The sequence below is a fragment of the Durio zibethinus genome, chromosome 24, assembly GCF_047325235.1.
Source record: "Durio zibethinus cultivar Kanyao isolate XHJ-2024 chromosome 24, ASM4732523v1, whole genome shotgun sequence".
NCBI classification, from domain to species: Eukaryota; Viridiplantae; Streptophyta; class Magnoliopsida; order Malvales; family Malvaceae; genus Durio; species Durio zibethinus.
The window spans coordinates 14812379-14840147 of record NC_143185.1 but is presented as its reverse complement, the minus strand read 5'-3'; the positions used below and the strand labels follow the sequence as shown (position 1 = coordinate 14840147).

Sequence of the window (27769 nt, the reverse complement as noted above, 5' to 3'; positions counted from 1 at the left end):
CTAGATTGAATTTTAACTGACAAATAATATGACTGAATACAAGACTTGTGTTATGGGTTTGCAAGTAGCAATTGAAAAGAAAATCAAAGTGTTGGACATATTTTGAGATTCATTTCTGGTCATTTATCAATTAAAAGGTAAATGAAAAATGAGAGATTCGAAGTTAATTTGGTACCATAAATATATTTTCGAGTTGGTCAAGCAATTTAACAAACTTTCATTTGAGCATCTACCTAGAGAAAAAATCATATTATTGACGCACTGGCTACTTTGCTGCAATGATAAAAATATATACAAATATCGAGATCCAACCCATCAATATAGATATGAAGAATGTATTAGCATATTACTTAGGTATTAAAGAAGAAATTGATAAGAAGCTATAGTATTATGATATTCTACAATACATCAAAAGTCAGCAATACCTAAAGCATGCAACAAAAAATGATAAAAAAATTATCAAAAGGTTGGCTATAGGTTTCTCCTTTAATAAAGATATCCTTTATAAAATAATTTAAGATCATGTGTTCTTAAGATGTGTGAATGTACCTGAAGTAAAGAGGATTCTTGAATAAGTGTATGCGGGGTTTGTGGGGCACATATGAATGGTCATATGATGGCTAGACAAATTATGAGGATTGGCTACTATTGGTTGACAATAAGAAGTGACTGTGTTGATTATTCTAGAAGATGCCATAAGTGTTAAATTTATCTTGTTAAGATTCATGTTTCTCCATAAACTTAGCAGGTTTTGGCTCTTTCACGATCATTCTCTATGTGGGACATGGATGTCATCGGTCCTATCACTTCAAAAACTTCAAATGGGTATAAATTCATCTTTGTACTGATTAATTATTTCATGAAGTGGATAGAAACTACATCATATGCTAGCATGACTCGTTCAATTGTATACAAGTTATAAAAAAAGAAGATAATATGTAGATATGGGCTTTCAGAGATGATTATTTTTTATAATGCCAAAAACTTGAATAGTAAAATAACTAATGAAGTGTACACTCAATTCAAGATCCATCATCGTAATTCGACACCATATCGTCTAAAGATGATGGAGCAGTTGAAGTTGCAAACAAGAATATCAAAAAGATTATGGAGAAAATGGTTGATACTTACAAAGATTGATATAATAAGTTGCTTTTGGCCTTGTATGCCAATAGAACATCAATTTAAACATCCATTAGAGTCACCCTATTTTCGTTGGTTTATAGAATGGAAGTTGTATTGCTAGTTGAAGTAAAAATTTCTTCATTGAGAGTTTTGTTGAAAGTTGAGGTAAAAAAAGTCGAATGGGTTCGAAATTGCTATAAGCAGTTAAACCTCATTGACGAAAAAAGAATTACAACACTTTACCATGGCCAACTATATCAGAAGAGGATATTAAGAGCACATGATAAGAAAATTTACCCTCGTTGCTTTCGATAAAAAGACTTAGTGTTGAAAAGATCATTCCAAATCCACATGATAATTGTAAAAAATAGACACCAAATTGAGAGGTTACATATATGGTGAAGAAAGCCTTTTTCAACGGGCATTTGGCAAAAATAGATGACAATGATTTGCCTACTCAGATAAACTTGATGCTATAAAAATATATTGTGCTTAAAAAAAGAAAAAAAAGAGAAAAAAAGGGATATATCTAAGTTGAAAACCTAAAAATATGGCTTGGATATAAAGGAGAAGCATCATTAGGGGATGACCTCACAATACCAGACTAAACATAGTTTGACGAATTCTAAAAAATCGATGAAGTTATCTGGTTAAGTTTTGGAGAAAGAATATCTTGTAATCATTATTTGGGTGCTGTTGTTCCTACCTAAACATTTTTGTTGTCATACACTTTATCTGTTTGATGAAATGTGTTTCTTTAGAAGTAATGCTTATCTAGTCCTCTATCTCATTGGCTATCTTTGTTTACTTTATGAATGAATAGGAGAAACGTATGATTACATTTTGTTTGTCTTGAACTTAAAATGATAATATAAAAGATTTCAATATTATTTTTTAAAAATTGATAGAGGCAAGTAAAAAAAATGAAAAATGATGAGAAAAGCATGACAAGACATTGACATTATAGATTTTTGGGAAAGGAAAAATATTGTTGAGAAAAAAATGCAATGATCAGAAGTTAAAGAACATATTGGTCTTATGGTAATTGTTGAGAATTTTGATGATTAAAGCAAAAAGACGAGAGATTTTAAGAACCTTTTAACATAATTGGAAATGAATAATTTTGATTGTATTACATGCATGGCATCTAGAGTATTCGGTACATGCATCCATGAACAATTAAGATCACAAGTTACAAGGATAGGGATTTTTCACTCTTTAATGAAAAATAGGATTTTGGCCTTTAGGTAAGGATAATGATCAAAGAAGAAACTTCAATCATAAAAAAAGAGAAATTTACTTTTTCAAAGATGTGATCTTAGTTTCGAGAAGAGATGTAAATTGTAAAGTTGTTAAGCCTCTGCTTAGAGGAGCTTTCTTTGTCAAAATTCATAAGTCCTCTAAACATAATATTTTAAATTTTAAAGTTATTGAGCTTCTGCTTAGAGGAGCTTTTTTTGTCAAGATTCGTAAGTTCTCAAGGCAGAATATTTTAAAATTTCAAAAGTTGTTGACCTTTTACTTAGAAGAGCCATTTAAATTTTAAAAAAATTGTCAAGCCTCTGCTAGAGGAGCCATTAAAATTTTTCAAAAGTTGTCAAGTCTCTACTTAGAAGAACTTTTTAAATTTTCAAAAGTTATTGAGCATCTGCTTAAAGGACCATTTAAAATTTTAAAAGTTATCGAGCCTCTAATAATAAGAGAATTTCATTTGATTTTTAAAGATATTTAGCTTTGATGAGAGGAGCTTTTCGATTAACCAAAAAAAAAATTTTAACTTTGGACAAAATTGTTGTCTTTATCTTTGCTCTATTTTAATTCTTAGTAATACGTAAAGAGGGGCAGTTGTAGATACCAAATTTGTCCGAGTTTTCTAAATTAGGCATTGATATTAAATTTATTGAGTTTTATCGAGTTTTTAGGCCCAAGGCTTGATTCTAATTTTTTTGGCCTAGGGTCCAAGATAAAGCCCATTTGAGGACCCATTTTTATTTATTTAACTTTATTTGTTTTATAATAATAATAAAGGTTAACTTCAAAAATATACCCTATCGTTAAGGGCAAAATGAAGGAGCCTCATAAAGTTTAAAATGTGACACTTAACTATCTTATAATATGTTTTATTATTTTTTCTTTAAAACTATTAATTTTTTCATTTCTTTTCATTTTTTTATTTTGTTTCTTTCTTCTTCATCTCAATTCATATTCTTTCTCTAAAAATTCATTCTTTCTCTCTAAAATCAAATCAATTCTCCCTTTAATGGTTTGATTTCATTTAGTTTTAGAGAATTGATTTAGTTTTAGAGAGAGAATAAATTTGCCAATCCAGAAACTTAATCAAAGCCATTCCCAGCAAATAGTATTTTGATTCAATAAAGCCTAGACAATTGAGCAAACAAGGGTAAAATGCAAACAAGCATAAACCAAAAAGAGAAGAAATTTGGGTAGTGAGTAATCCCAAATAATTCAGCAGCCAATATTCATTTGAATTCAACAACCCAAAAAAAAAAAAAAAATAGTAAGCAATTTAAAGCCAAAATCCATAAAACAAACAGCAAAGAATCCACCAACAAAGACTCAACACAGATCAACAATCAATGAACCTAGAATCAACAGTTAACCAGACCTAGAAAAGACTTATTCGGCATACAAAATTAACAATCACCCATCGATAAGCAATAATAGACACATAAATTAAAAGTAGAACACCCACAGAAAAAATAAAAAAACAAAATTAAAAGTTTTCATTATAAGAGTTTTTGGTATTTTTTCAGTTGTGAGGCTATTCTTTTTAAGGTTTTGGCAAAGAAAAAAAATATTATTTTAGGGTTCTTGATTGGTGAATAATGGCAAGAACGATTTGAAAGGTTTTTTTTTTTATTTTAGTCTATGTCTTAAAGTGCTCAAATAGAGAAAAACGTAACGACGTCTTTTATCATATATTGAGCTTTTGCTGGGCATTAAGTAGATAAGGAAAGAGAGGAATGGTGCCATATATGGGAGAAAGAAGGCCTAGGTCAATGATCAATGGTGAAACAAGTAGTGGTTTTTTAACTTATTTCTAAGTTTTGTTTTAAGTTTAAAGTTGGTAGTGAAAAGTTGAAGAATGCACAAGGAGTTTGTTTTGGTTAGAGAAAGATGTTAGAAAGAGAATTGATTTGGCTTTAGAAAAAGAGAGAGAATGAATTTTTACAGAAAGAATATAAATTTTTAGAGAGAGAATATGAATTGAGAGGAAAAAAAAATAAAAAATAAAAAGTAACGAAAAAAGTAATGATTTTGATTAAAATAATATAAAACAAACCATAAGATAGTTAAGTGTCACATTTTAAACCTTAAGGGTCATTTTCATTTCAATGTTAACCACAAAGTATATTTATGAAATATTAAATATAAAATTAAAAAATAATAAAAAATAAAAGATAGCATAATGCTGTGCATGGCACCAACCTTTTCATTCACTTGAATTGTAACATACCCTGCCCTAACAACCACTATGCCCTAAGACACCTATCATGTCATCAACCCACATGCCCTTTGAGACCTCTACCCTGCTAGCCACCAACCGCACCTGGCACCATCCTTTTGTAGCACGGATCATGGCTGAAAATGTAAAGGTTGGCTTTATAAATCAAGCACACAAACAAGAAAAAAAGACTCAAAAAAAAAAAAATAGACATTGCCAAAAAATTCCAGATTCTACCTTCTATTATGAACAATCCAACTCCCCTGTGAAACAAACAAAATGCAAATAAAAAAAAAATTTATAGAGTTGGGAACCCTATCACGCCTTTACCTTACTCTTTACCAGTTGAACTAAAGTCCCTATTACTATTTTCACCCATTTAACTGCCTACCTCTATGACCCATCACCCTTTGATTCCCTTGGCCACCACCACATTACTCATTAATAGCCACTGCCACCACCATCCATATAAAACCAATAAAAAAGAAAACCTAACTCACAAAAAAAAAAAAACCTTGCCAAAAATAACCAAGAAAAAAAAAAGAAAATGGTGGGATTTTGCTAGAAAGAAAACAAAAAAAACTACAAAAAAAAGACGGGCTTATGTTAAACTACATAAGAAAAACCTCACTACTTATATAAAAAAAATCAAATCAACACCAAACACATAACAAAAAAAGAAAAAAAAAACCATAATCCCTTTGACAAGGAACCTAACATCTCAAGAAAAAGAAAAAGAGGTGTAAAAATTTTGAGTTTTTCGGGGAGTTGAAGGGTTTTGGTTTAGATATAGGGTTTTGGCTTCAATTTTTGGTGAAAATGAGATTGTAACAGGATAGAGGAGATTAGAACGGGGCAATTGGGTGTTTTCTCGATGATTTTCAACCATTGAAGGTGGTGGCTAATGGAAAAAGTGGCCACAACTAGTTTCTATTTTTGTTTGAAAAAGAAAAAAAAGTTTTTTTTAAGTAGAAGAAAAAATAAATTAAAAAAAAAGTGGCATTTATGTAGGAAGAAAACCCTAAAATGACACCGTTAAGGCCCTTTAGGATTTGAGTGCCAACCCGCAAGTTAACCCAGAGCCTGCGCACCTGACTCTGTGACCCGTTTTTTCTCTTAACCCAGACTAGTTCAACTGAACCATCCTTGAACTGACCAAAGTCTCTTGAACTACTTATTGAACTGCCTGAACTACTGTTGTACTGCTTCTGAACCTTCTAGATCGTATAAACTAGCCAGAACCATTGATTAGACTGTTAATCGATCTAGTTCAGAATTTTTTTTTACTTTTATTTTATTTTTGATTTATTTTTATTTTTTTACTATATTATTTTTTAGCATACTTTTTTAATGCTTCGAAATAAAATTTTTTTAATAGAAAATAAAGTTTAAATTCTTGATAATTTTAAATTTCATTAAAAAATTAAAATGAACTTTATAAAATAATAAAATATAAAAAGATAACTACTACTACTACTACTACTAATAATAATAATAATAAATAATGAAAAGGAAAAAAAACAAACTTTTGGTATTTTTTAAAATTCTTCCATTTCTTAAAAATAATTAAAAATAAAAAAATTTGTTATCCAATAATGAGATTCTAAAATATTTTCGAGTAGCGATACCTACAAAATCTCTAGGTGAGAAGTTTTTTTTTTAATACTACCAACGTATTAAAGTATTTATAAAAAGTTTTCAACATAATAAAAATCTTCCTTTTTCCTATTAAATAAAAACAAGAATTAACAAAAAATTATAATTAAAAATAAGAATTAACTAAAATTATTAGTAAAAGTAATAAAAATAAGAGAAAAGAAAATTTTATCTAAAGACTAGATTTTAAGGTATTTCAAGTAATGATGTCTTAAAAAATCTCTAAGTAAGAAGATTTTTTAAAAATACTACTAGGTATTAGAGTATTTATAAAAAAATTTTCAATATAATAAAAATTTATCTTTTTTTCCAAATAAATAATAATAATTAAAAAAACACTAAAATTTTTAAAAGAAAAGTAAAATGTGTGTATCAATATATTATCATTCGCATTGCATGCATATCTTTGTTTTATGAAAAATAAATACGAGTTTTCGAGGATAAGATTTTAAGGTATTTTGAATAGTGATGCCTAATAAATCTTTAGATGAAAAATCTTTTTTTTAATGTTACTAACGTATTGTGACATTTTAAGAATTTTTTCAATAAAATGATTCTAATTTATTTTTCTTGAATAAAAATAAAATTAAAAATTAAAATTTCGATAAATAAAAGAAGTCTTGAAAATTATTTTTAAACACCAAAACTAAGACTATTTTCTATCAAGATTAAAGGATAATATGTAATTAATTTATATTTTTTTAAACGAACGTTGTGAGAATACTAATATTTTCCTACACGTAATCGACTCCTAAATTCAAATTGTTTTACAAACTTTAAAGTTATCTTTTTAATAAATTATAATTAATTTTAAGATTTTATTAAAAAGATAAAGTTTAATAGGTAACCAATCACACCCAATCAAAAAAGATTAGTGGCAATTTTAATTTTTCTATTTTTGTTTTCAAATTTGTCGGGTGACTTTAAAACTAGTAAGACATCATTTTTTTTGTTATGCGTTAAAGTTAAAACATTAATATTTAATTGAACTATTTTTTTAAGTTGAATTATTAAATACACTAATAGTGAAGTTTTTTAACTCCACATACGAGATTAAGATAATGATACATGTCCCTTATATATTTAAAAAAAATTAATTTTAAAAAAATGAGATATATGTCACAATCTTAATCTCGTCAGTGAAGTTAAAAAGATTTTACTATCAATGTATCAAATAATTTCTCTTTTTTTTTTATTGTTTTCTACTTTTGAAAGTGAAATTAAGCAAAAGTGAAAAAACTTATTAATTTATTTATTTTGCAAAGAGTGTTGTCATTTATTTTTCAATTTGTTATATTAGCGGTATTTTATAAATACACTCGTATATATAATTGAAGAAAAATGACTATTTACTACAAACGTTCACTTTGTATTTTTTTTATCTCACTTTCTATGTTTCTGATTTTCAATAAGAAAATACATTTGATGTGTACTACGTATTATGTTGGGAGTTATAATTATATCTATAGATACATGAGTATAATTAAAAATTTTGAGAAGGAAATGAGCAAATATTGGCGAAAGGAAGTAGAATTATCCATAGTCCAAATTGAACAATTATTGTCATTGAAGTTTTATTATTATTATTATTATTATTATTATAAGTTTTGTGCCTAGCAGCATAAGCAGACATAACAAAACAAAGGAAAATATAGTGTTTATCCGCTTTGGCCTGAGATTAATTTGGATTTTGGCTTGGGTACAAATTCTAAAATTTTTCTAATCCTCAATGCTTCTCTTTTTCTTACACCCAATTCATTTTTTTTTTTACATTTCAACTACTTAATTAAAAATCATTTCAACTCAAGGCTTATTTTCTTTAGTCATACATATAGTTTTCTAAAATAATACGTATCAAAATATTTGAAAGGGGTGAAAGTGAAAGGTATAAATCATAAATTTATCTTCTTAAGGAAGATTATTATCCTATATTTGATCAGGTTTAAATTAAATTCAAAGAAAGAGAGAAGAAAATTAGAGAATGCCAATGATAAGAGACTGTTTATAAAATATGAGACATTTAATTTTAATAATTAAATGTTAATCTTTTGATAATTTCAAATATATACAAGAAATTTGAGCGAATGAGTGAAAAAATAAACACAAAATAAGATTAAAGAAAAAAAAACGATGCTACTTATAATATGTTTGTTTGTTTTTAATATTTTTAACCAAAAACATAATATAGGAGTCTCCAAGATGGAGTTGTACTAGGCTCGTTCACCCTTTGAAAATTCTTCGAAGGCCGGACTCATTCTAATGGAATCCAAATCAGTTCAAAATTATTAAAATGTTAATTGTTTTTTAGAAAATTATATTATAATTTAATATATTTAAACATATATATATTCAAATTAAAATTAAAAAAAATTAATTATTTAATAATAAATTATATTTAGGAGACGTGTAGTGTTCATTTGAACCGTAGGAGGGGTTATACGTAATGGAGTGTCAAGAGTGTTGACTTTGATTATTGAATGTGTGCTTGGGAAATAAATTAGAAGCTGACATTGATATTCATGTGGGTCTCTGAAACCAATTTTTCCATACGACCCGAGAGAGGAAGAAGAAAGGAAGCTGTGAGGAATTGGCAGCCTAACAAAGTATATAATAATAATAATAATAATATCGTAACAATTTCAGATTTCTTTCAGTTGGATCTTTTAATAATTGTTTCGAGGGTTAGGGTCATACTCGTTACTCACCCTGTGGCTGATAGGGAAAAGCATAAGGTGGGTCTAAAGTACTGGGTTTGGTTCCATATTTGATCAAATTATAGATTTTGATTGCTCTTTTCTTGATACGACTTAATACAACTACCGCTCGTATGACTTTAAAACAGACTGAATCACTTGCACTGGCACCATTTGTTTGACTTATAGTAACTTTCTTTGGCTTTGTGAATGCTTGGTCACGTTTACCAGCAATTTGTAATCTAATCCTATTTTCACTTATATATATATACACACACACATTAACACACACATTAGAAGAGATTCATTTATATTAATATAAGAATTATACACTTTTTGAATTATTAGATCTAAATGACTAAGTGTAAGGGTTATAAATATAATTTAGATTCAAATATTAAAAAAAAAAAAAGTAACTTTTATACTGATATAGATAAAACCCTATAAATTTGTATCAACAAAAAGGTTAAAATTAATTAATGTCCAATCGTAAATAATGTTCACCTTTTCCTCGGTCTCTACCCCTTTTTTTTAATCTTTTGGTAAAAGTCACAGATGAAAATGTGTGAAGAATTCACACTGAATAAAAAGATTGGAATAGTAAAGAGAGTAATTGAATAAAGAACACTCAATCTTCAACAATTGCATTCAAGTTTGAATTACATCCAAATATAAGTTTATGTTTATAACTCGATTACTAAAAGAAAAAGGATAAAGATTACTTCTAACTTACAAAATAAAAAAAAAAATAAAAAAACTTATAGAGAAGCAAAATAAAAGATAAAACAACTATACATGGTAAACTAAATTAAGAAGAAAAATACATATAACATATAAACATGATAAACAATTTCCGTGGATTCACAACAATCTAATTATTATTAAGAAATAAATATCTATATTATATGTGAGTAGTCATACTATCTAACTATTAGGAAAAGAAAAAAGAGTGTGTGTCTGCCTGACTTAAAACATGTTTGACTTTCAGCACCATGAACCCATGATTCTCACTTTATTATTATTATTTTTTAATGTTTTAAAGTTGAATTTTGAAGACATTGCAATTACGAAAAGAGGAAGGATGATGAGAAATCCAATAAGAAAATCTTTTACCTTCAAAACATGGCTGCTATTATTTTACAAATACCACTACTACTTTTGTTGCCAGTAATCGACCTTTCAATTAACACTGCTACTGTTTCGACGGGACTATGAGAGGGATTCCCTCGTGTTCCTAAAACTAACACCAAACAACTCACAAAGTCATTTTTAAAAAATAAGAATTTAAAGAATCCAGGTAAGAAAAAGAAAATGAAGAAGAAGAAATGCATGGCAGATGAGGCAACAAATACAGTTTTATAATATCCATAACTTCAATTTATGAGCGTACATTGGACAAACTCCAAAGTCCATTCCAAACATTATAACAAATAGATGAAGAAATGGGAATATAAATTTTGAGACACCTGTACCAAATCCCCCACAATGGCCAGGGAATTAATAAAAATACCTTCAACATTAGGAATACAGACCCAAAAAATACACAAAGAAATAAAAGCCAAAAAACCCCTAAAACCCCACGAAATTATAATAAAAGAATAAATAGCAAAGAACTCTTTAAAAACAAAGAACAATGTGCCCATATCTACAACACCCACATCAACCTATGCTTTGCCCCCCAAACAAAATTTCTGCCTTGCTCATGATGAAAACTTCATCATGCAACATAACCTGAAGCATTCAGCACAGAATAACACAAATAAATAATTCCCTTTGTGCAACAACTTTACCACAACCATTGCGTATGAGATAACTAACTGATGAGCCAAAGCTGCTTCCTTATTCATGTAATCTCCTAGTCATCACAATTCAGCCCGCAAATTTCTAGTACAGGGCCATCTTTCGAGACAAATGGGTTTATTCGAACCCACATAAGAGTCAAGATTGAGGCTAGCAGAATTGACCACACCAAAATAATGGTTGGCATGCGATCTTGTTTCCCCAGCAAACCCTTGAGGAAGGGGTAAAGGTGCATAATAACCCAGAAGGCGAAAAATAGCCGCCCAAACAATGGGCCCCATGAATCATACCCATTATTGATGGCATCCGAGACCCCAACAATGACGCCAACTATATTTATGATCAATAAGGTGGTGGGAGGGATGAGCAAGGATGTCCATTTGAAGAGGTAAAGCTCGGAAAATTCACCATCATCTGCTGCTTTAGAGGTTACGGTGAAGCTTGTACTGACACCAGCCAGAACCTTTAGTAAACCCTGAAAGAGAGCGAAAAGATGTGATGAAACACCTCCAATCACCCAGAACTGCTCATTTCTCCACCAGTCATCAATTCCAACACCACCCCACTGCATCTCAAGAATACCAGTTGCAGCAATTGATATGAAGAGAGCCATGAATACAAGACTGGCATAGTTGCTAATCTGTGAGTCATGAATTCCATGTTAGACAATGGCCCTAGCTAATAAATAGAAGTTAAAAATCAACAGAGTATAACTTAGCAAACAAAGCAATCCACCGTGTATAGGTGGGACTTGCTTACAATGAAAAACCAAAACTCCACAAAGAAACTAGCTTTAAGCACCCTAGTTCTCTTTTTCAAGGTTGGCAAGTTAAAAATGCTAAATTAAAGTAAAAAATTCATATTATATATAAACCATTAGAAAGCGATAATTTAAAATTATCTAAAATTTCATGGTTGACCAATCAGTAACACATCTAGAGCTTCAATTACGTTGCAGGCACGAGTGCCTGGAGACATTCCAGGTTTTGAACAATTATCACTGCTTTAATATCAACTCAAAAATGAGTTAATAGGACTAAAAATTTCTCTCTAAAAGCTAGATTTAAATGTTAGCACGGGAGCATAAAACAACACAAAGTGAATTCTTACCTCAGGAACAATAAACTTCCCAGTGAGGAGACAGATAGCTGGAAGGGTACAGTACACAAGCAAGGGAATGGAGGTCCATGGATACACAACTGAGTTTATGTAGGAAAATCGTTCCAACCATTTCAATCCACCCCCATATCCATACCAAATGGGACAATGTCTGCTCAAGAAAATTTCAACAGATCCAAGAGCCCAACGCAGAACTTGGTGTAGACGATCTGAGAGGTTAATAGGAGCTGAACCCTTAAAAGCAGGTCGTTTAGGTATGCAGTACACAGATCGCCAGCCATGACAGTGCATCTTGAATCCTGTCAGGATATCCTCAGTCACAGAGCCATATATCCAGCCAACCTGGTTTGCAAGTTAAAAGTTTTTATGATTATGAGATATTAATAAACTTCAACTTGCCTATAATAAGAGTACAGGTTGATTTTCCGGTTTACTTACTTCCTTTCCCCATTCTGTTTTATCTTCATAACCGCAACTTATGACTTGGATTGCTTCCCTCAGTAAGGATGCAGGACTTGCATTTTGAGGAACTCCACCATTCTCCAGAAGAGTGGAAGCCACAAACACAGGAGACTGACCAAACTTTTTCTCCAATTTTATCTGTGACGCCTTGGATGAGTTCTGAGAGTTTGCCTCTGACAGATGCATGCGGACAGATTCCAGTTTACAGTATCATATTAAAAATTCATTATAGACACATAATAAGATTACTGGAACTTTCAGTTGCACCCTCGTAAATTGAACCCTTACCTGAAATTCCTTCTTCAATGTTTTCAAGAGCATGTATCTGCTTTGAAGCTTCCCTTTGCTTAGACTTCTTTGTCTTCTCCTTTTGCTTTGTTTTCTTCTTCTTTCTAGAACAACAGCACAGGCAGCAGCACCACTTTGGCAAACAATTGCAGGTCTTACCAGGAGGTTTCTTGGTAACTGGTGCATCATAACCATAAAGTGCTTGCCTTCGGAAAACACACCCTGTTCCAACATATATAGGTCCTTGTATGCCATCTAATCCTTTCATGTTGATCTGATTTTGATTTAAGAGATTAGGCTTTGATTTAAGAAAAGAACACATAATTAACAGGGAAGAAAGGAAATAAACTTACATCGAAGAACACAACATTTCGATTTGAGTATCTATCATGTCGATCAATTCCATCAAATCTTTGAGGAAACTGCACATAACAAACCTTCTTCCCTGATGTTGGGTCCATCATGAAACACATGGCTTCTCTAAGTGCTTTGCTATTGTTAATATAGTGATCACAGTCGACGTTCAGAAGATAAGGAGCATTTGAGAGGACTGCCGAGACCCGTATCTTCAGTACAAACAATGAAAGTTCATAAATTTGAAACCATATTTTAAATGCCAAAAGATTATGAAACAGAAAAACAAAGAACTTGTGCCTTACCAAAGCATTCATGGCCCCAGCCTTTTTGTGGTGTTCAAAACCTGGCCTCTTCTCACGAGAAACATAAACTAGGCAAGGTAACTCATTTCCTTCCACATCACGAACACCACTATGACCTAGGAAAACCTGCCAGAATACAAATTTAGTTATATGGTGCAAATAATCAATGAACCTATGCGAAAAATCATTAACACCTAAATCAAAATAGCAAGCATCTCGAAGCCCCTACAAATTATGTCTCATAAGAGAAATAAAAATTAAAAAAGAAAAACTCAAAATACAGGATGAAGTAGGGATTAGCATAACGGCCATGCACACAAGAGGCACCAAAAATGAACCAAGTCTTAAAATCATAAGCTACAGTCACAAATCACAAACAAAATAAATAAACCTATTTTCCCAATCAAACATCAATACTGCGAGTCTCACCCACATGCATGGCCACCATAAACAAATCAAAGAAATAGTTAAGGTAACAAAATGATGCATTTCATCAAGGACTGAATCCATCCTAAGGGTGTTGTGTTCCCTATGGTAAAAGTTCTTCCATCGTCTTTCAATTCTTCTGCATTACACACACTTGGAAACATAATGAGAAAAATACAGCAAGTCAAATGCAACAGTATCTCACCTGAATCATACCAGGATGGTCACGAACACTGTTTCCAGGCCATGGAGTTCCATCTTGCATTGTCCAACCATCCTCAGGAACCTTCTGTGCTGTGGCAACCAATCCATTTATCCTAACTTAAATTCTTCATACTCTCTCTGTCCAATTAAATAATAAACTCAAATAAATTAAACATTCCATGTAATCAAAGGCAAAAATCATCATTGCTAAATTCAACCTCAGATTGATTAGAAACCACAGATGATTTTTAGAACTCAAAATATGAACTCAAACAGAACACATGTTACAATGCATGACAAGACGTCACACCTTCATTGCTCGCCTTTCCCTGACAAAAGCTGGATGGACTTTGTTTTTTAGGTAGTCTATCTTCTGAGAAAAATACCACTCTGGAGCACGTGGCTCAATATTGAATTTTTTACAGAAAGGAACCCACTTCCTAGCAAATTCAGAAGTCTCAGAGAGAGCCTCAAATGTGAGCATGGCAGCACCATCATCTGATACATAGCATGCAACTTTATCAACAGGATAATCAACAGCGAGGATGGACAGAACAGTGTTTGCAGTGATAAGCGGAGGTTCTTTCATTGGATCCACTGTACTCACAAAAATGTCTATACTAGCTAATTCTGATGGTTTCCCTTCTTTCTCATACCTGTGCATAAAGATTAAATTAGCAAGAAAAGTGGCGCTATATTAAAAATAGCATTAAGGAAAAAATGGAGGTGGATATCTGAATTCATGTCAAATAATCATGTAAACACATAAAACATGGTAAGTTTTGGGCACCACCACAAACCTTAGAGATAATCGATCAAGGTATGTTTCCCGCTCTATAGGGTACCATTTTGGGAATTGATCCAAAATCCAAGAAACAGCAAACCATATTTCACATATTACAGATGTCAACCACAAGCCATAAGCATCCCTGACTGGATGCAGAAGTCTATAGTGAAAAAATAGGCCAAGAATTGCAAGACGGAGTATAATAATCATTCTATATGGATTTATCTTGCTTGAAGGAATGGGTAACTTCCTTGAAAGTGGTTGCCGGCCTTCATCCATCCTGAAATGAAAAAACATTTTTTAAATGACAAAGAAACTATTATACAGATACAAGCAAACGATGCCACTGTGCAGAATTTCAGAAACAAATCTGCCCAAAAACCTTTCAATGTTTATAGACACTAGTAACAAAAATCAAACCATAAACTTTAAACATCACTTACATTGGCAAATCAGCATCATCCAGCTCCTCTCCATCAAAGTTTCCACTATCATTCCCTCCTTCATGCTTAACTACCTGAAGTTTGTCATTCTGCCTTTTCTTCCACTCCTCCATACGGTCCTTCCATGCGACACTTCCATAACCATATACTGCTATATCTTTCTTAGGAACCATTGGTCTAGGTTGCACTGCAACATTTGAAACACTAAGGTCCAAGACTAGAGAGACAATTAATTCAAAAATGGCAACAAGCAGAAGGATAATGACTTACAAGGAATGGATGAATCAGTATAAGGCATTGGATGAACTCTATTTCCGTGATCCATAAACGGGGGTACAATTAGAGCATGATGATCAGCAGAAATCTCCGAACCCTAAAACAATAAAAGCATTGTTAAAATGCAACTATTATTTGTGCAGTACAGTGTAAAAACACAGAGCAACTGTAAATTGGAACTCTTACAAATACGTATAAATAGAGAGAAGCGAAGAAAGACTCACCTCCTCACCATAGGTCAAGAGAGGAATTTGAGAGCTAGGAGGACAAGATTCTAGTTCTGAGAGTGCAGGCACTCCAGCGGCATGTGGGTGGGAACCACGGCCAGTGTTAAGGCGTGCAGTGAGCATAGCCTCAGCAACTTGTTGAGGATCCAAATCATCATAGTCAAACTCATTGTCCAGATCATCTATGTCATCTTCTTCCTCATCACCTTCGACCCTAGGACTGCCTGCAGTTCACATCACTAGTTAGGGACACTCATAAGTCACTTTTGGCTGCCAATATAGACCATATATTGCAGTAACAATCTCACCTTTGATTCGTTTGTATCTGGTTTTGCACTGAGGGCAAGCTTGGTTTCCCTCTCTTCTCTCATACTCATAGCAGGGTCTGCAGACAGGGAAAGCACATTCATTACAGGCAACAAAGGGCTCTCCATCCACTGTAATCTCAATCCCATCCCCACAGATCTGACATGTTTGTCCACTCAATTCTTGCACAGACTTTATCTGATAAGAACCACAAGCATAAAGAGCGTACCATCAGCACCTGACCATGAAATGTGAGAACAACAAATCCAGCAAAAATTAAACAACAAATCTAGCAATACACAAAGAAAAAAGAAAACCCATTTCATAAAACAACAAAATAACCAAATGGGTATTCCTCAAATAACAAATAAAGTAAAAAATGAGAAGCTTTTTTTTTTTAGATTTCGAGTGTCTTACTCTCGCATTTTCATCTGCATTTATCAAAACAAACTCATTTCTGTTGTAAGAACCAGCAATGAGTCGACCTCCAGTGTCCATAACTCACTATAGCAACAACAGCAAGAACGACCCAATTCAGAAAGACTCGGTATCTTCTTTACATGAACTTAAGTCTCAGAATCACCATATTCCTTGAAAAAATCAAATTTTGGTCCTTTCACTTCCCATCACAGGAAACCGAAATCGCAGATCGACCGGAAAAGAGCTGCCTATATAATAAGATAGGAAAAGGAAAAGGGAAGGGAAAAAAAACTAGAGAAAGAGTGTGGGCTTTTGGATTGAGAAGCAGGCCAGGTCTATTCTATAACTGGTTTGGTATCAATCTAAAATGGGAATTGGAGGCTTTTTAGAGAGAGAAAAGAGCGATGAGAGTGTTGAAATGTGGACGCGTAACAAAGAAGGAGATGACAGGCATAACACACCTAATTAGAGAGAGAGACAGTAGAAAAAAATATATATATATACAGAGAGAAAAAGCCTAGCAAAGGTGGTGGGTCCAGAAAAGGATGGTGGCGCTGGGTGTTGCCCCCACCACAGTTGCTGGACAAACAAAAATATTTATTTCAACAATGAAACAGAGAATTTTTAGAAAAAAATAAAAAGATTTTTTTCTTGGAAATAAAGTGAGGAAATATTTTGGAGTGTTTTGTTGGGTTTTGGGGAAAGTATGTTTCAGATCTAGTTGCTGGGGTTTAGGTTTTTTTCTTCTTTTTAACCCTATTTTCCTTGGCTTTTTTTTTTTGGATTTTTTTTATAATTTTAGAATCAAAATTTTGGTAAAAAAGAAAAAGAACTCTTGTTTTGTATTTATTACCCAAAAAAAAAAATAAAGAAAATACTTTTTTATTTTAATTTTGTTCTCTTTTAAAGGGCATAAGAAATTGAGAATAAAACCTTTTGAAAACATTTTCTTTTTCTTTTTCACAAGTCTACATCTTTTAAAGTTTACAATTGTAACAGTTTAAGATTTTATTTATCGAAATTTCATATATTATAATATACATATTATGAGTTAAAAGATGTCTCTTTTATATGATATATATATATGATTAAAAAAGTCATTATCTTTTAAGTTTTAATCATGAAGAAAATTTTCATTAATATACTTTTTGGGGTAATTGATCTCATCACCCATTACAATTTGTTATTCCCATGAATTAGGAGAGCAAAAGAAATGAAGTTCATTTAGCACAAATGCCAAAGCAAACACAACAAGAGATTCTTAAAAGCTTAAAAAGATCAATTTTCAATTATGTTTTGTAATTAAAATTTATAAATTTAATCATAAAATGATATTATAAGATATAATAAAAAAAATATTTCCACTGTAATGGAATTACATGAGAAAGCTAACTGAGTTTTTATTCATCTGTGAATCCAAATTTCAAGAGTGATTCACCTGAAATTGCAACGTCTTTCAGCTTCAACAACTAAATTTTAAGTGAGCATCAAACAATAATGGAAGGGAACCCCTTCAGCCTAACTCATGGATTCAGATGATCTTGGTCCTAAAACACAACAATGACATGTGCAGCCGACAAAAATCCTTTTGTAAAATTAAAAAAAAAAACTCCAAAAAAATTTTTTGGCCGTTAAGATAATAATTGGTCAAAGATTGGATGACAAATTATCACCTTATTTTTTCATTATATAAAAAAATATTAAAGAAAATATATTATTAGTTTATTTATTTTTTATATAGAAAGTCACTTTTGTGGGCGCCACATCAAGTCATTTTCTTGTGGCAGGTACTGTGCTTCTCACGCCACATGTGCAATTAGACTGTCGGTGGAGCAATCAGTCTCCCACTCTATTGTTTTACTTTACCACTTTCATTATTAGAAATTTTTTTTTAAAAAAAAATAGCATTTTAACTATTTTTTATTAATAATATAATTTTTTAAATTTTATAAATTAAATTAAAAATTATTATATATTTTATTTTTAATATTTTTTAAATTTTAATATATATATATTACTCTGTTAATTTTATTTATAAAATTTAAAAACTTTAATAAATATGTTAAATGATTTTTTATTTTTTATTAAGTTTTATAGGCACCTGATGACTTTTTATGATTACATCATGAATATGCATTACCTACAGTAAAAATTTACAATAATCTTAGTTTAAGCTTTTGATCAGAAGCCCAAAAAAGTAATAGTGGCAATACACAGTTTTGTGATCTGTATGCAATCATTGACTAACACACATTAGAGGCACTTTTTTACCCATTCGAGGGGAATTTTTTTTCATAACGTGAATTCAATTGAAGAAGCATAAAAAAAAACTTTCACCTACAAATTGTTTCACTGCAATTTTATAATGGTTCAATCGTAACAAAAAAATATATAAAAATTTATCATTTATAATTATAAGTATTATATAAAATTTTAATAAATTTTATATTATTTTAAATTATAATTAATTAATTATAATACAATAATTATAAATAAGATGCTACTTCATAAATGCTAACTTTTCTTATGGTGAATTCAACAACATTACCACTATTTTTTTCCTAATAATCATATGACAGGTGGAAGATTGGTAGGCTTAACCACCTGCTTAATAATTTATTTTTTTTTATAATAGCTAGAAATTTTTATTCAAAACCAATTAAAGTCAACTAAGATACATCCTAAAAGAAAAGTGTATAAAATGATAACTCTCACATGTGGAGGCCAAATCAACAATGTCAAAAGTCATACCATCAACCTTCCACAACATAGATTTCCCCCTATTCCGAGTTGCTCTCCACGATCAGTTCCTTAAATATTCCAAAGAGAATTGCCTTCCTTCGGCATGAAAAGGATTGGCTACCTGTTCCACTCTAGTCATTGCACTCAACAACCCCTAGCCATTTGTACCTCTGATCACCAAGCCAAGTCTTGGAATCCCAGAATTAACATCAAAAGTTGCATCAGTGTTTATTTTAAGAACCTAGGGTGATCAGTTGGCTGCACAGGTGCTTCTTTGGGACTCATTTGCATGTCCTTCCAACGAACAATTCTCATCTGGGCAATTTGCAAGTTTGGTCATGATAATACCGAATTCTATTGATCCACAATAACCAGAGCGCATTAAGAAAACATTCCAAATCCTCCTCTTGCTTTGCTTTTATCAACATATTCACCCTAAATTCCATAGGGCCAGGAAGGCCTTTATTCCAAAGCTGGTATCATCCATTTGCAAATTTTGTACCATACATGTCGCCTAAATCTACACCCAAAAAACAGATGACAGATAAACTCATTAGGCATTTCACACGTACAACAATTATTGTCCAGTTGAAGGTCTCGTTATATATCTATCCCTCGTGGGAAATATTGCCAAAAGAAATCTCCACGTGAAATATTTAACTTTGGGAAAAGCTCTGGCTGACCACACCAAACTCCAGATTGGAGATCGATATTCAGCAGACATTTTCTCTCTTCCGATTAATTTCCTTGCAACAACGTAATCTGATGACTTCACGGTGAATTGCTCTAGCAGAGAACCAATCCAAATAGAGTTTAGCAAGTACACCTTCGAATTAGAGGCATATGAGTAATCAAACCAGCATCTTCTAGATGAAACGGTTAATTAATTAATCATCTCTTTTCTTTTTTTTTTTGTAATTTTCTACGATGCTGATCAATCAAATCTGCCACCTTAATTGTTTGTATCCTCACCTTTCATCTTCATCTTTTTTGTTAAAAATAGTAACTCAAATTTCATAAGAGATTTATTTGAAATTAGTTAAATATTGTTTGATAAAAAAAAATTACTTGCAAAAGAAGAATTCTAAGAGAAAATAGATTATTGATAGGTAAGATAATATGATTATAAATAAATGAAATCTATATAAGATCATATATGAGAAAAATATATTAAAAAAATATAAAATTTTATAGGATAAACACTCCATAGGACTATAGTAGATTGAGAGGATCCTTATGAGTATGTATATTTGAGTAGACTAGAGGAAAATGAAAAGATTTATATAGGTATAGTGTATGAATGCACATGAGTATGTATTTGTTTGAATTAATAGTACTTCATAAAACTAAATGAGAATAAGAGCAGGAATGTAAACAAACCAAATACGAACAAATGAACGTATGTCTATTATTTATTCATTTATTTTTAGAGGGGTTTAGGCTCGATTAATGATCGATAAGAAAATTACTTTGTTCATTCAAGATTGATTCATTTAAATGGTAGGATGTTTGTATTCAATTTGTGTTTGATTCGATTAAGTTAAACAAGTATGTTCGTAAATATTAAACGAACATATTCATGAACATTTATAAACGAACATGTTCAAAAACAATAAATAAATCATAACCAAATAAATTTAAATAAACAAATATAAACGAATCCAAATAAACATAAATAGACCTTAAAATAAGATTAGGGTAGGATAAAAATGTAATTTTGTTGTTATTATTATAAACGAATAGCAAATGAACAATAAACGAAGAATAAACGAATGAGTTTTAAACGAACTTTAAACAAGTTTATTCATAAATACAAACAAATCAAACAAACCTCTATTTGTATTTGGTTCATTTAATAAACGAACATAAAATTATTGTTCAAGATCATTTGTTAATCTTAATAAACGAATATAAACGAATAAAAGCCAAACATGTTCACAAACAATTTGTTGAAAGTTCTTTTCATTTACATCCCTAAATGAAAAGGTCTATAGGTATTGACTATGAGTGTTAATTGATCTGATTTGTATATTTATAATTCTCTACAAATAATAAAATTTTTTTCATTCGTAGATATAATCCAGTTAGGCTTAATCACATTAAATTATTTTCTTTTTTATGGTTAATTGATAGTTTAAACTGGCTTGGATGGTTAATTGATTTTGGGCCTTTTTGCCTAATAATTGATATAAGAGCTGTTATGAACCTATCAATTGGTATTAGATCGAAGGTTTGAGATGTGGGAAGGGGTAAGTTCGAAGGAGCTCAATTCAATGGCAGAGTTCGAGTTTGTATTTTGAGGATCAATTTGAATAAAGCATGAAGATAAATGAAAAGATTGTTACAAGATTTTCATTGTAAGTGTAGCTAAGCATGTTTAGTATAAAAACTGATAATTTGATGAAATTTGAGTCATGTAGATGCCCTTTTTTGTCTGGGTTTAAAATTTCGAAAATACTTTTGGGATGTATTGATTTTTTATATTATTTGAATCCAATTTGAGACTAAGCTTAAAAACCCAAATTTTCTTTTATTATTTTAAGTTTTTTATTATTTATTTTTATTTATCTTTATAGGTTATTTATCTTCTTAGTAATTTTTATTAAGTGATTATTTCTTATATATCTTTATTTATTTCTTAATTATCTTTACTTTGTTTTATCTTTTTGTGAAACAAAAAAATAAAATAAAATAAAATGAAAAGAGTTGAAAAGGGTGTGGGTGAAGATGAATTCTTGAAAGATAGAAGTTCATTCAATTTAAGGGTTTTGTACATAGATTGATTTCTTTGTCAAATGTACAATATGCTGATAAAATATATCTAAGGAGTTTGATTTTGAAAAAATGGGTGATGCTGTAGATGAAATTCTAAGATTATCTTGAAGATAATTTTTAGAATAATCTTATATTGAGTTAGAGTTTTTATCAAGTTGTGATTAGGCTCCGATAAATACCCTGCAAGTTTACATAATCAACATACGACAATTACACAGGAGAATTTGAGAGCAAAAGATTTTTAGGCAGTTCAAGTTCAAATTTCAAGCTTGTTCAAGTTTTCGATGATTTTCTGGCGAGATTCTCAAACTCCAATAAGATTTCTAGATTGGTGACATTTTCCAGGGAACATTGAAGTTCCTGATGGGGATTCCGATGATACCTATAGATTTCAATGATAATTCCTAAATTCCTAAGCATAAACTCAATTCGATCCATACTGTAGGTTTTGTCTTTTCTTTTTTCTTTTTTTTTTGTTTATTGTATTTTAGGTAATATTTTTTTAAAAAAATTGACCTAAATGAAGGAAAAATTTAGATAAAATTTCAACAATAATAATTAGTATTTATTTTCAAAGTAAAAATTAATAATAATAAATTTTATAAAATTTTGGGAATGAATAATAATTATCCAATGATGAGATTTTTAGAAATTACAAATGGATAATTTTCTAAAAAATCTCTAGGTAAAGAATTTTTCTAAATTTAGCTCGAATGGTGAAATAATTTAGAATAAATTTCAATAAAATTAATTGCATTCATTTCCAAATCAAATAAAAAAATATTACTTATAAATTTGTTTTAAGATATAAGGCAATTATCAAAGGATGGAATCTTAAGAAAATCACAAATGGTTAAAATCTTTTCTAAAACTCAACCTAAATGGTGAAAGAGTTTAGATAAGATTTAACAAAATAATTGCATTTTATTTTCATTCTAAAAAGTAGGAAATAAATGATGAATGAAGTTCTATAATAAGAGTCTTAAAAATCATAAACATATAATTTTTTAAGGTATTTCTAGGCAAGTAAAATATTTTTAAATTTGGCCCAAATGATAAAAAATCTAGATATATTTTCAATACAACAAAAATTAGAAATAAAATTTACAAAATAAAAGATAAGTCCAACGATAAAATTTTTAGTAATCACAAAATGATGATTTTTTAAAAAAATTCTAAGTGAGAAAATATCTTTAAATTTGACCAAAATAACGAAAAATATATATATTTTTTCAATAAAATAAGATTTAATAAAACAACTTATTTAAGTTTTTTTCGATGATGGAGTCTCTTCAAGAAAACAAATGAGATTTTTGAATACTTTTGAGCTAAAGAAGTATTTTAAAAATTCTGCCAGATTAATGGTGAAAGCTTAAAAGTTATTTTTTTGATATTTAAACACTAAATTTAATAAAAGACTGTTAAAACCAAGATACTTAGGATAACTTGAAATTAAATGGTACTATTTTTTGGATGGGTATGTGGGATGTTATAACCTTCCTCATACGTAACCAAACTCCAAACTTAGTTTTGAAATGCAAACCAAAGCTTATTCTTTTATGAACCTTTAGTTAAGTTTACGACTTCTTCAACAGAATAGATTCACTTTAGTTACCAATCACACCTATATAGATAAAAGTTTAGTGACAAATCCTCTTGTTGTGTCTAGTGATAGGTTCATGAATTTATACATTATAAAAGTTTGGCAACTCCATTAGGGACAATTAATAGATAGTTAACCCACAAAATTTTAAATTTATCCTAATATTTAGTTTAATGGTCTTAAAGTGTAATGATTATTTTATCTGTTTACTAACCTTTTTTTCTTTGTTTTTCATTTTTTTCTTGATTAAAGAGAACTAGGGTTGAAAAATGTATATGTCCCTTCACACAAAATATTAACTTTATTTGCATTACATGAGCTCTATATTGGGTTTTGTCTATTTTAGGAGGGAGTAAAAGACTTATGTTTTTATGAGATGATAATATATGCAATAGCTAGCAAAATACTTTCACTCAAATTGAATTCTTTCTATTGGTAGCATGTAATGGGTGAGGATTAAAATGCCTTACTAATTTATCATGGACAATTCTAAAGAATAATTTAGAAACTTTTAGTTTGTTGCAACATTCTAACTGAGCATATAGTGAACTTAGAGAACTCAAACTTAAGCTATGTTAATCTTTGGGTAGAACATGTTTTTGTTGATCTTGTATTTGTTGATATTTTTATTTTTGTTGAGATAATTTTTGTAATTTAAATTTATGAAAAAATTTTTCAAAAGATTTTTTTACTTTAAAAAAAATGAGAATTTGTGTTGAAATTTTTTATTTGCATCACATGTTTTTGTTTCATTACATACATGTATTTATACATACATTATCCATGTACAAGAATTATTTCACTTATCCATGTATATATATATATATATTTAAAAAAAGATGTGGAACAATCAAGGGCAACTTTGCATTTCCTTTTTAGTTTTTATTTAATTGAAAATGAACCTAGTTTTTCATTATATACATTATTTCATTCGCCCCCTTCAATTTTGTATATAATTTTGAATATGAATTTTTAATTTTTATAATGTAATGGATATATGTGATGGCATTCATAAAAGTATCTTTATATGTACGTTATTTAATTCATTTGGGGCAATCTTTGCTCTCTTTACTTTCATATATAATTGAAAATAATGAACTATTATTTAGTATATATATAATTGTACATACATTTTGTCATCTATGTAAATATTTTGGTATGCGCATCTTTTCATTTGTTTAGGATAGTTTTTGCTCTCTTTAGGATTACACATAATCTAATTGGAAATAAATTGTTGCACTATAAGATGCATTTGTACATACATTTTTTTTCATCAATGTAAACATCTTTATAGGCATATATTTTAGGGCAATTTTATTTTCTTCAGTTTTGTACATAGTCTAATTAAAAATGAATTCTCGTTTTTCATTACATATTGCACACATGAAATTGTACATAAATTTTTTTTTATTCATGTAAACATTTTTGTATCTATATTGTTTCATTTATTTGGGATAATCTTTGCTTTTATGCATAGTTTAGAATAAACTCTTGTTTTATTGTTTGAACATTACAACATATTGCCATGAATTGGAAAGGATTTGTAAATATTGAAAAGTTTTTTCTTTCATCTGTTGAGTTTTAAATTATTTGACAATGAAAATTCACATGATTTTTTTTAAAAGAAAATTACTCTTTTCGAAAGAAAGGAAAAAGTTTGTGATATTAATCTTGTGAGAATTGGTAATTAATGTCAAGAATAAATATACCCATTCATTTCACAAATCCTATCTTACTTAAATTTAGTCAAAATCTAGATCATTCCAAGCTTTTAATCTTTAAAAGACATTAGTTTGAGTTTTATAGACTTCACTTCCACTTTGACCATGATGATCTCAAAGTCAATAATTTTCATTAAGGCTATGAGCAATGAAAAAACTTATTAATTTGCAAAAGTTTTTGAAATTTCTTTGAAAACCAATAGATAAGGCACTTTGAAAGATTTTTGAGTTGTGGCAATTTGATAAGTGTTAAGATTATTCCAAACACATCATTACCCAAGTTTCTTCAAAAAGTTCAAACTCTTCAATCTTTTCCTTATGGCAAATGACTAAAAGATCATATTTTTTTGATATCCTTGACTAACACATCGATTTGTTCAACATTTTGTTTCTTTTTCAATTTTTTTTTCAAAATTTTTTTTTGCCCACATCTTGGGGCAAATTTACCAAATGAGTGACATTATCTAATGTCCATAATATCCTTTGTTTCAATATTTTGATATGTGATATTCATTATTATTGCGCGAAGATTACATGAATAGTTTGAATGGGCTTGAAATTGAAATTGTTACATTAGGCCTTCACTTGATTACAAAATTGAGGTGGTGCTTTTGATCATGAGTAAAAAAATAAAAAACAAAAATAAGAAAAAAAGGTGAAAGGAGAATAACTTATTGTACTATCTTGCATGCAAGACATTCAGATGAATCTAAGATCAATAAGTAAAGAAAATCATCACTCGAGAATTGTTTTTCAATTAAAATATCCATACTTGAAATGAAAAATAACCCTCTTTCAGATTCCTTTCACAAAATAAGAAACTATCCATTTGCTTACCTCTTTTGAGATTGTTAATTTCTTTTTGAATGAGCCTTAAGTAAGGATCACCTTTCACATTAGGGACTACTTTAAAAAAAGATCTTATAAATGGCATTGGATCTTATGTTAAGTGCTAAGAAAGATGCCTTATGTTAAGGAAGTTTGAAATAAGCAAAGTTTCAAAAATTTTAAATGCATCTTGTTAAAAATGGAAACATGTAAGGGAAAAAAAAATGGAAAGATGAAAAACATGCTTAGGAAATGGAAAGGACAAATGTCTTTATAAAAAGAAAATGATCTTTGGTTTGATCACCTTGAACACATTTTTAGGCCTATTAACCATTCTTTGTAAACCCTTGGCCTATGTTATGTCCTTCAAAAAGTCTATTTTGATCATGTGCGAATATTTAAGTTGGAAAGTTTATTCTTTAGAAAATCATTATTGTTTGATTTTGGATGACTTTGAATTTTCAAATACAAGGTGAACAATCTAAAAAATTAAAAAAGAAAAGAAAGAATGAAGTTCTAGGGTGAAAACCTAAAATAGACTGTCTAAGCAAGATTAATAGTAATTCATGCATGAGAACAAGGCGAAACAAGGAGCCTTTCAAGGAAATAAAGCTTGAATGAATAAATAAGTATTAGAAACCTTTGAGAAATTTAAAGAGATAGATATCACTTTTGAATAAGTGTTCAGAGTTTATTTATTTATTTCTTTTCTCTTTAAAAAATTTTGATCCTATTATAGCTAGTTTTGACATTTGTTAAAATGCCATATGTTAAGAACTTAAAAGAGTGCTAAAATGGACTGTGCTTTAACAGACAACTTTCATTTGTAAACCTAGATGAAAAGACATTCTTTTTTTCATTTAATGACCCAGTTTTCTTTGATAACGAATATTTTACTTTGCCAAATCATTTCATCATTTGGGAAAGACCAAGTTGTGATTCACCTTATTCATTCTAGGTAGTAATCACTAGTTTTCAAAAGATTTAATCATATGTTTTAAAATGAATGATTGATTCATTTTCATCTTATTCATGGAAAAATAGTTATATAGGGTAATTTTTTATTGTCATTCGATAAGATTATGAAGGTAATATGAACATTTTAAAGGAAAGATTCTTTTGATTATTCTAGCTAATTATTGTTGCCATTTTTTAGAGTTTTGAAAACCATTCAAATTTGAATTGTTGCTTATAGGATTTTGATAGATGAAAAAGATGATTTCCATACCATTATTACGAAAGTGACTTTTTTAAGGCAAGTAAAATTATTATTTTGAATATTGCATTTACATTGTTGTTTGAACCATGCATTTACATTATTTGATGAATATATAGATGATTGTTTTGAATTTTACATTTCCATTGTCATGTGAACCATGAATTTGCATTATTTGGTGACTATATAGATTATTGTTTTGAGTATTACATTTGCATTATTTGGTAAATATTTGAATCTTTGTTTTGATAATTGCATTTATGTCATGGTTTGGACATACATTTGCATCATGTAGTGAGCATTTGAATCATGGTTTAAAGGATGACATGTGTATTATTGTTTAGGACATGCATTTGCACCATTTAGTTAGAATTTGAATTATTGCATTTGCATCATTTTGAAGGCATTTACATCATTATCATTCATCATACATAAAATTTTGACTTTGATGGGAAGAAAGTTTGAACATATGAATCCTTAAATGATGAAATCTTTTAAAATGATATTTTTACTCTTTAGATAAGAAG

General features: G+C 29.8%; 2 protein-coding genes across 3 annotated transcripts; both read right to left on the bottom strand.

The window, feature by feature from the left end:
• Positions 1 to 10277: 10277 nt before the first annotated feature.
• Positions 10278 to 16820, bottom strand: LOC111316904 (putative cellulose synthase A catalytic subunit 9 [UDP-forming]). Of its 2 annotated transcripts, none has more exons than XM_089753631.1 (14): positions 16355 to 16820; positions 15940 to 16175; positions 15629 to 15855; positions 15399 to 15501; positions 15129 to 15315; positions 14699 to 14965; positions 14209 to 14554; positions 13900 to 14036; positions 13269 to 13394; positions 12963 to 13175; positions 12610 to 12883; positions 12298 to 12494; positions 11851 to 12201; positions 10278 to 11380 (listed from the first exon to the last, which is right to left on the bottom strand). In XM_089753631.1, the coding sequence occupies exons 8-14, from the start codon at positions 13957 to 13959 to the stop codon at positions 10796 to 10798; spliced, it is 1806 nt and encodes a 601-aa protein (XP_089609757.1). In that variant the 5' UTR covers positions 13960 to 14036; positions 14209 to 14554; positions 14699 to 14965; positions 15129 to 15315; positions 15399 to 15501; positions 15629 to 15855; positions 15940 to 16175; positions 16355 to 16820; the 3' UTR covers positions 10278 to 10795. The 2 variants fall into 2 exon arrangements, with proteins under 2 accessions (XP_089609757.1, XP_022774872.2); XM_022919137.2 differs by having other exon boundaries at positions 15940 to 16135.
• LOC149511948 (cellulose synthase A catalytic subunit 2 [UDP-forming]-like) lies at positions 14203 to 16435 on the bottom strand. Its single transcript, XM_089753457.1, has 7 exons — positions 16355 to 16435; positions 15940 to 16135; positions 15629 to 15855; positions 15399 to 15501; positions 15129 to 15315; positions 14699 to 14965; positions 14203 to 14554 (listed from the first exon to the last, which is right to left on the bottom strand). Exons 1-7 carry the CDS (start codon positions 16433 to 16435, stop codon positions 14203 to 14205), a joined length of 1413 nt encoding a protein of 470 aa, XP_089609583.1.
• Positions 16821 to 27769: the final 10949 nt, after the last annotated feature.

Excerpts from the sequence above, each read along its gene's own strand:
- LOC111316904 (XM_089753631.1), bottom strand. The coding sequence starts at position 13,959 with ATGCAAGATGGAACTCCATGGCCTGGAAACAGTGTTCGTGACCATCCT. Across the intron at positions 13,176-13,268 it reads CTGGGGCCATGAATGCTTTG|ATACGGGTCTCGGCAGTCCT; the intron begins GTAAGGCACAAG and ends TTTGTACTGAAG. Across the intron at positions 12,884-12,962 it reads GAAATGTTGTGTTCTTCGAT|ATCAACATGAAAGGATTAGA; the intron begins GTAAGTTTATTT and ends AATCAAAATCAG.
- LOC149511948 (XM_089753457.1), bottom strand. The coding sequence starts at position 16,435 with ATGGACACTGGAGGTCGACTCATTGCTGGTTCTTACAACAGAAATGAG. Across the intron at positions 16,136-16,354 it reads ATGCAGATGAAAATGCGAGA|ATAAAGTCTGTGCAAGAATT; the intron begins GTAAGACACTCG and ends GGTTCTTATCAG. Across the intron at positions 15,856-15,939 it reads CAGATACAAACGAATCAAAG|GCAGTCCTAGGGTCGAAGGT; the intron begins GTGAGATTGTTA and ends TGTGAACTGCAG.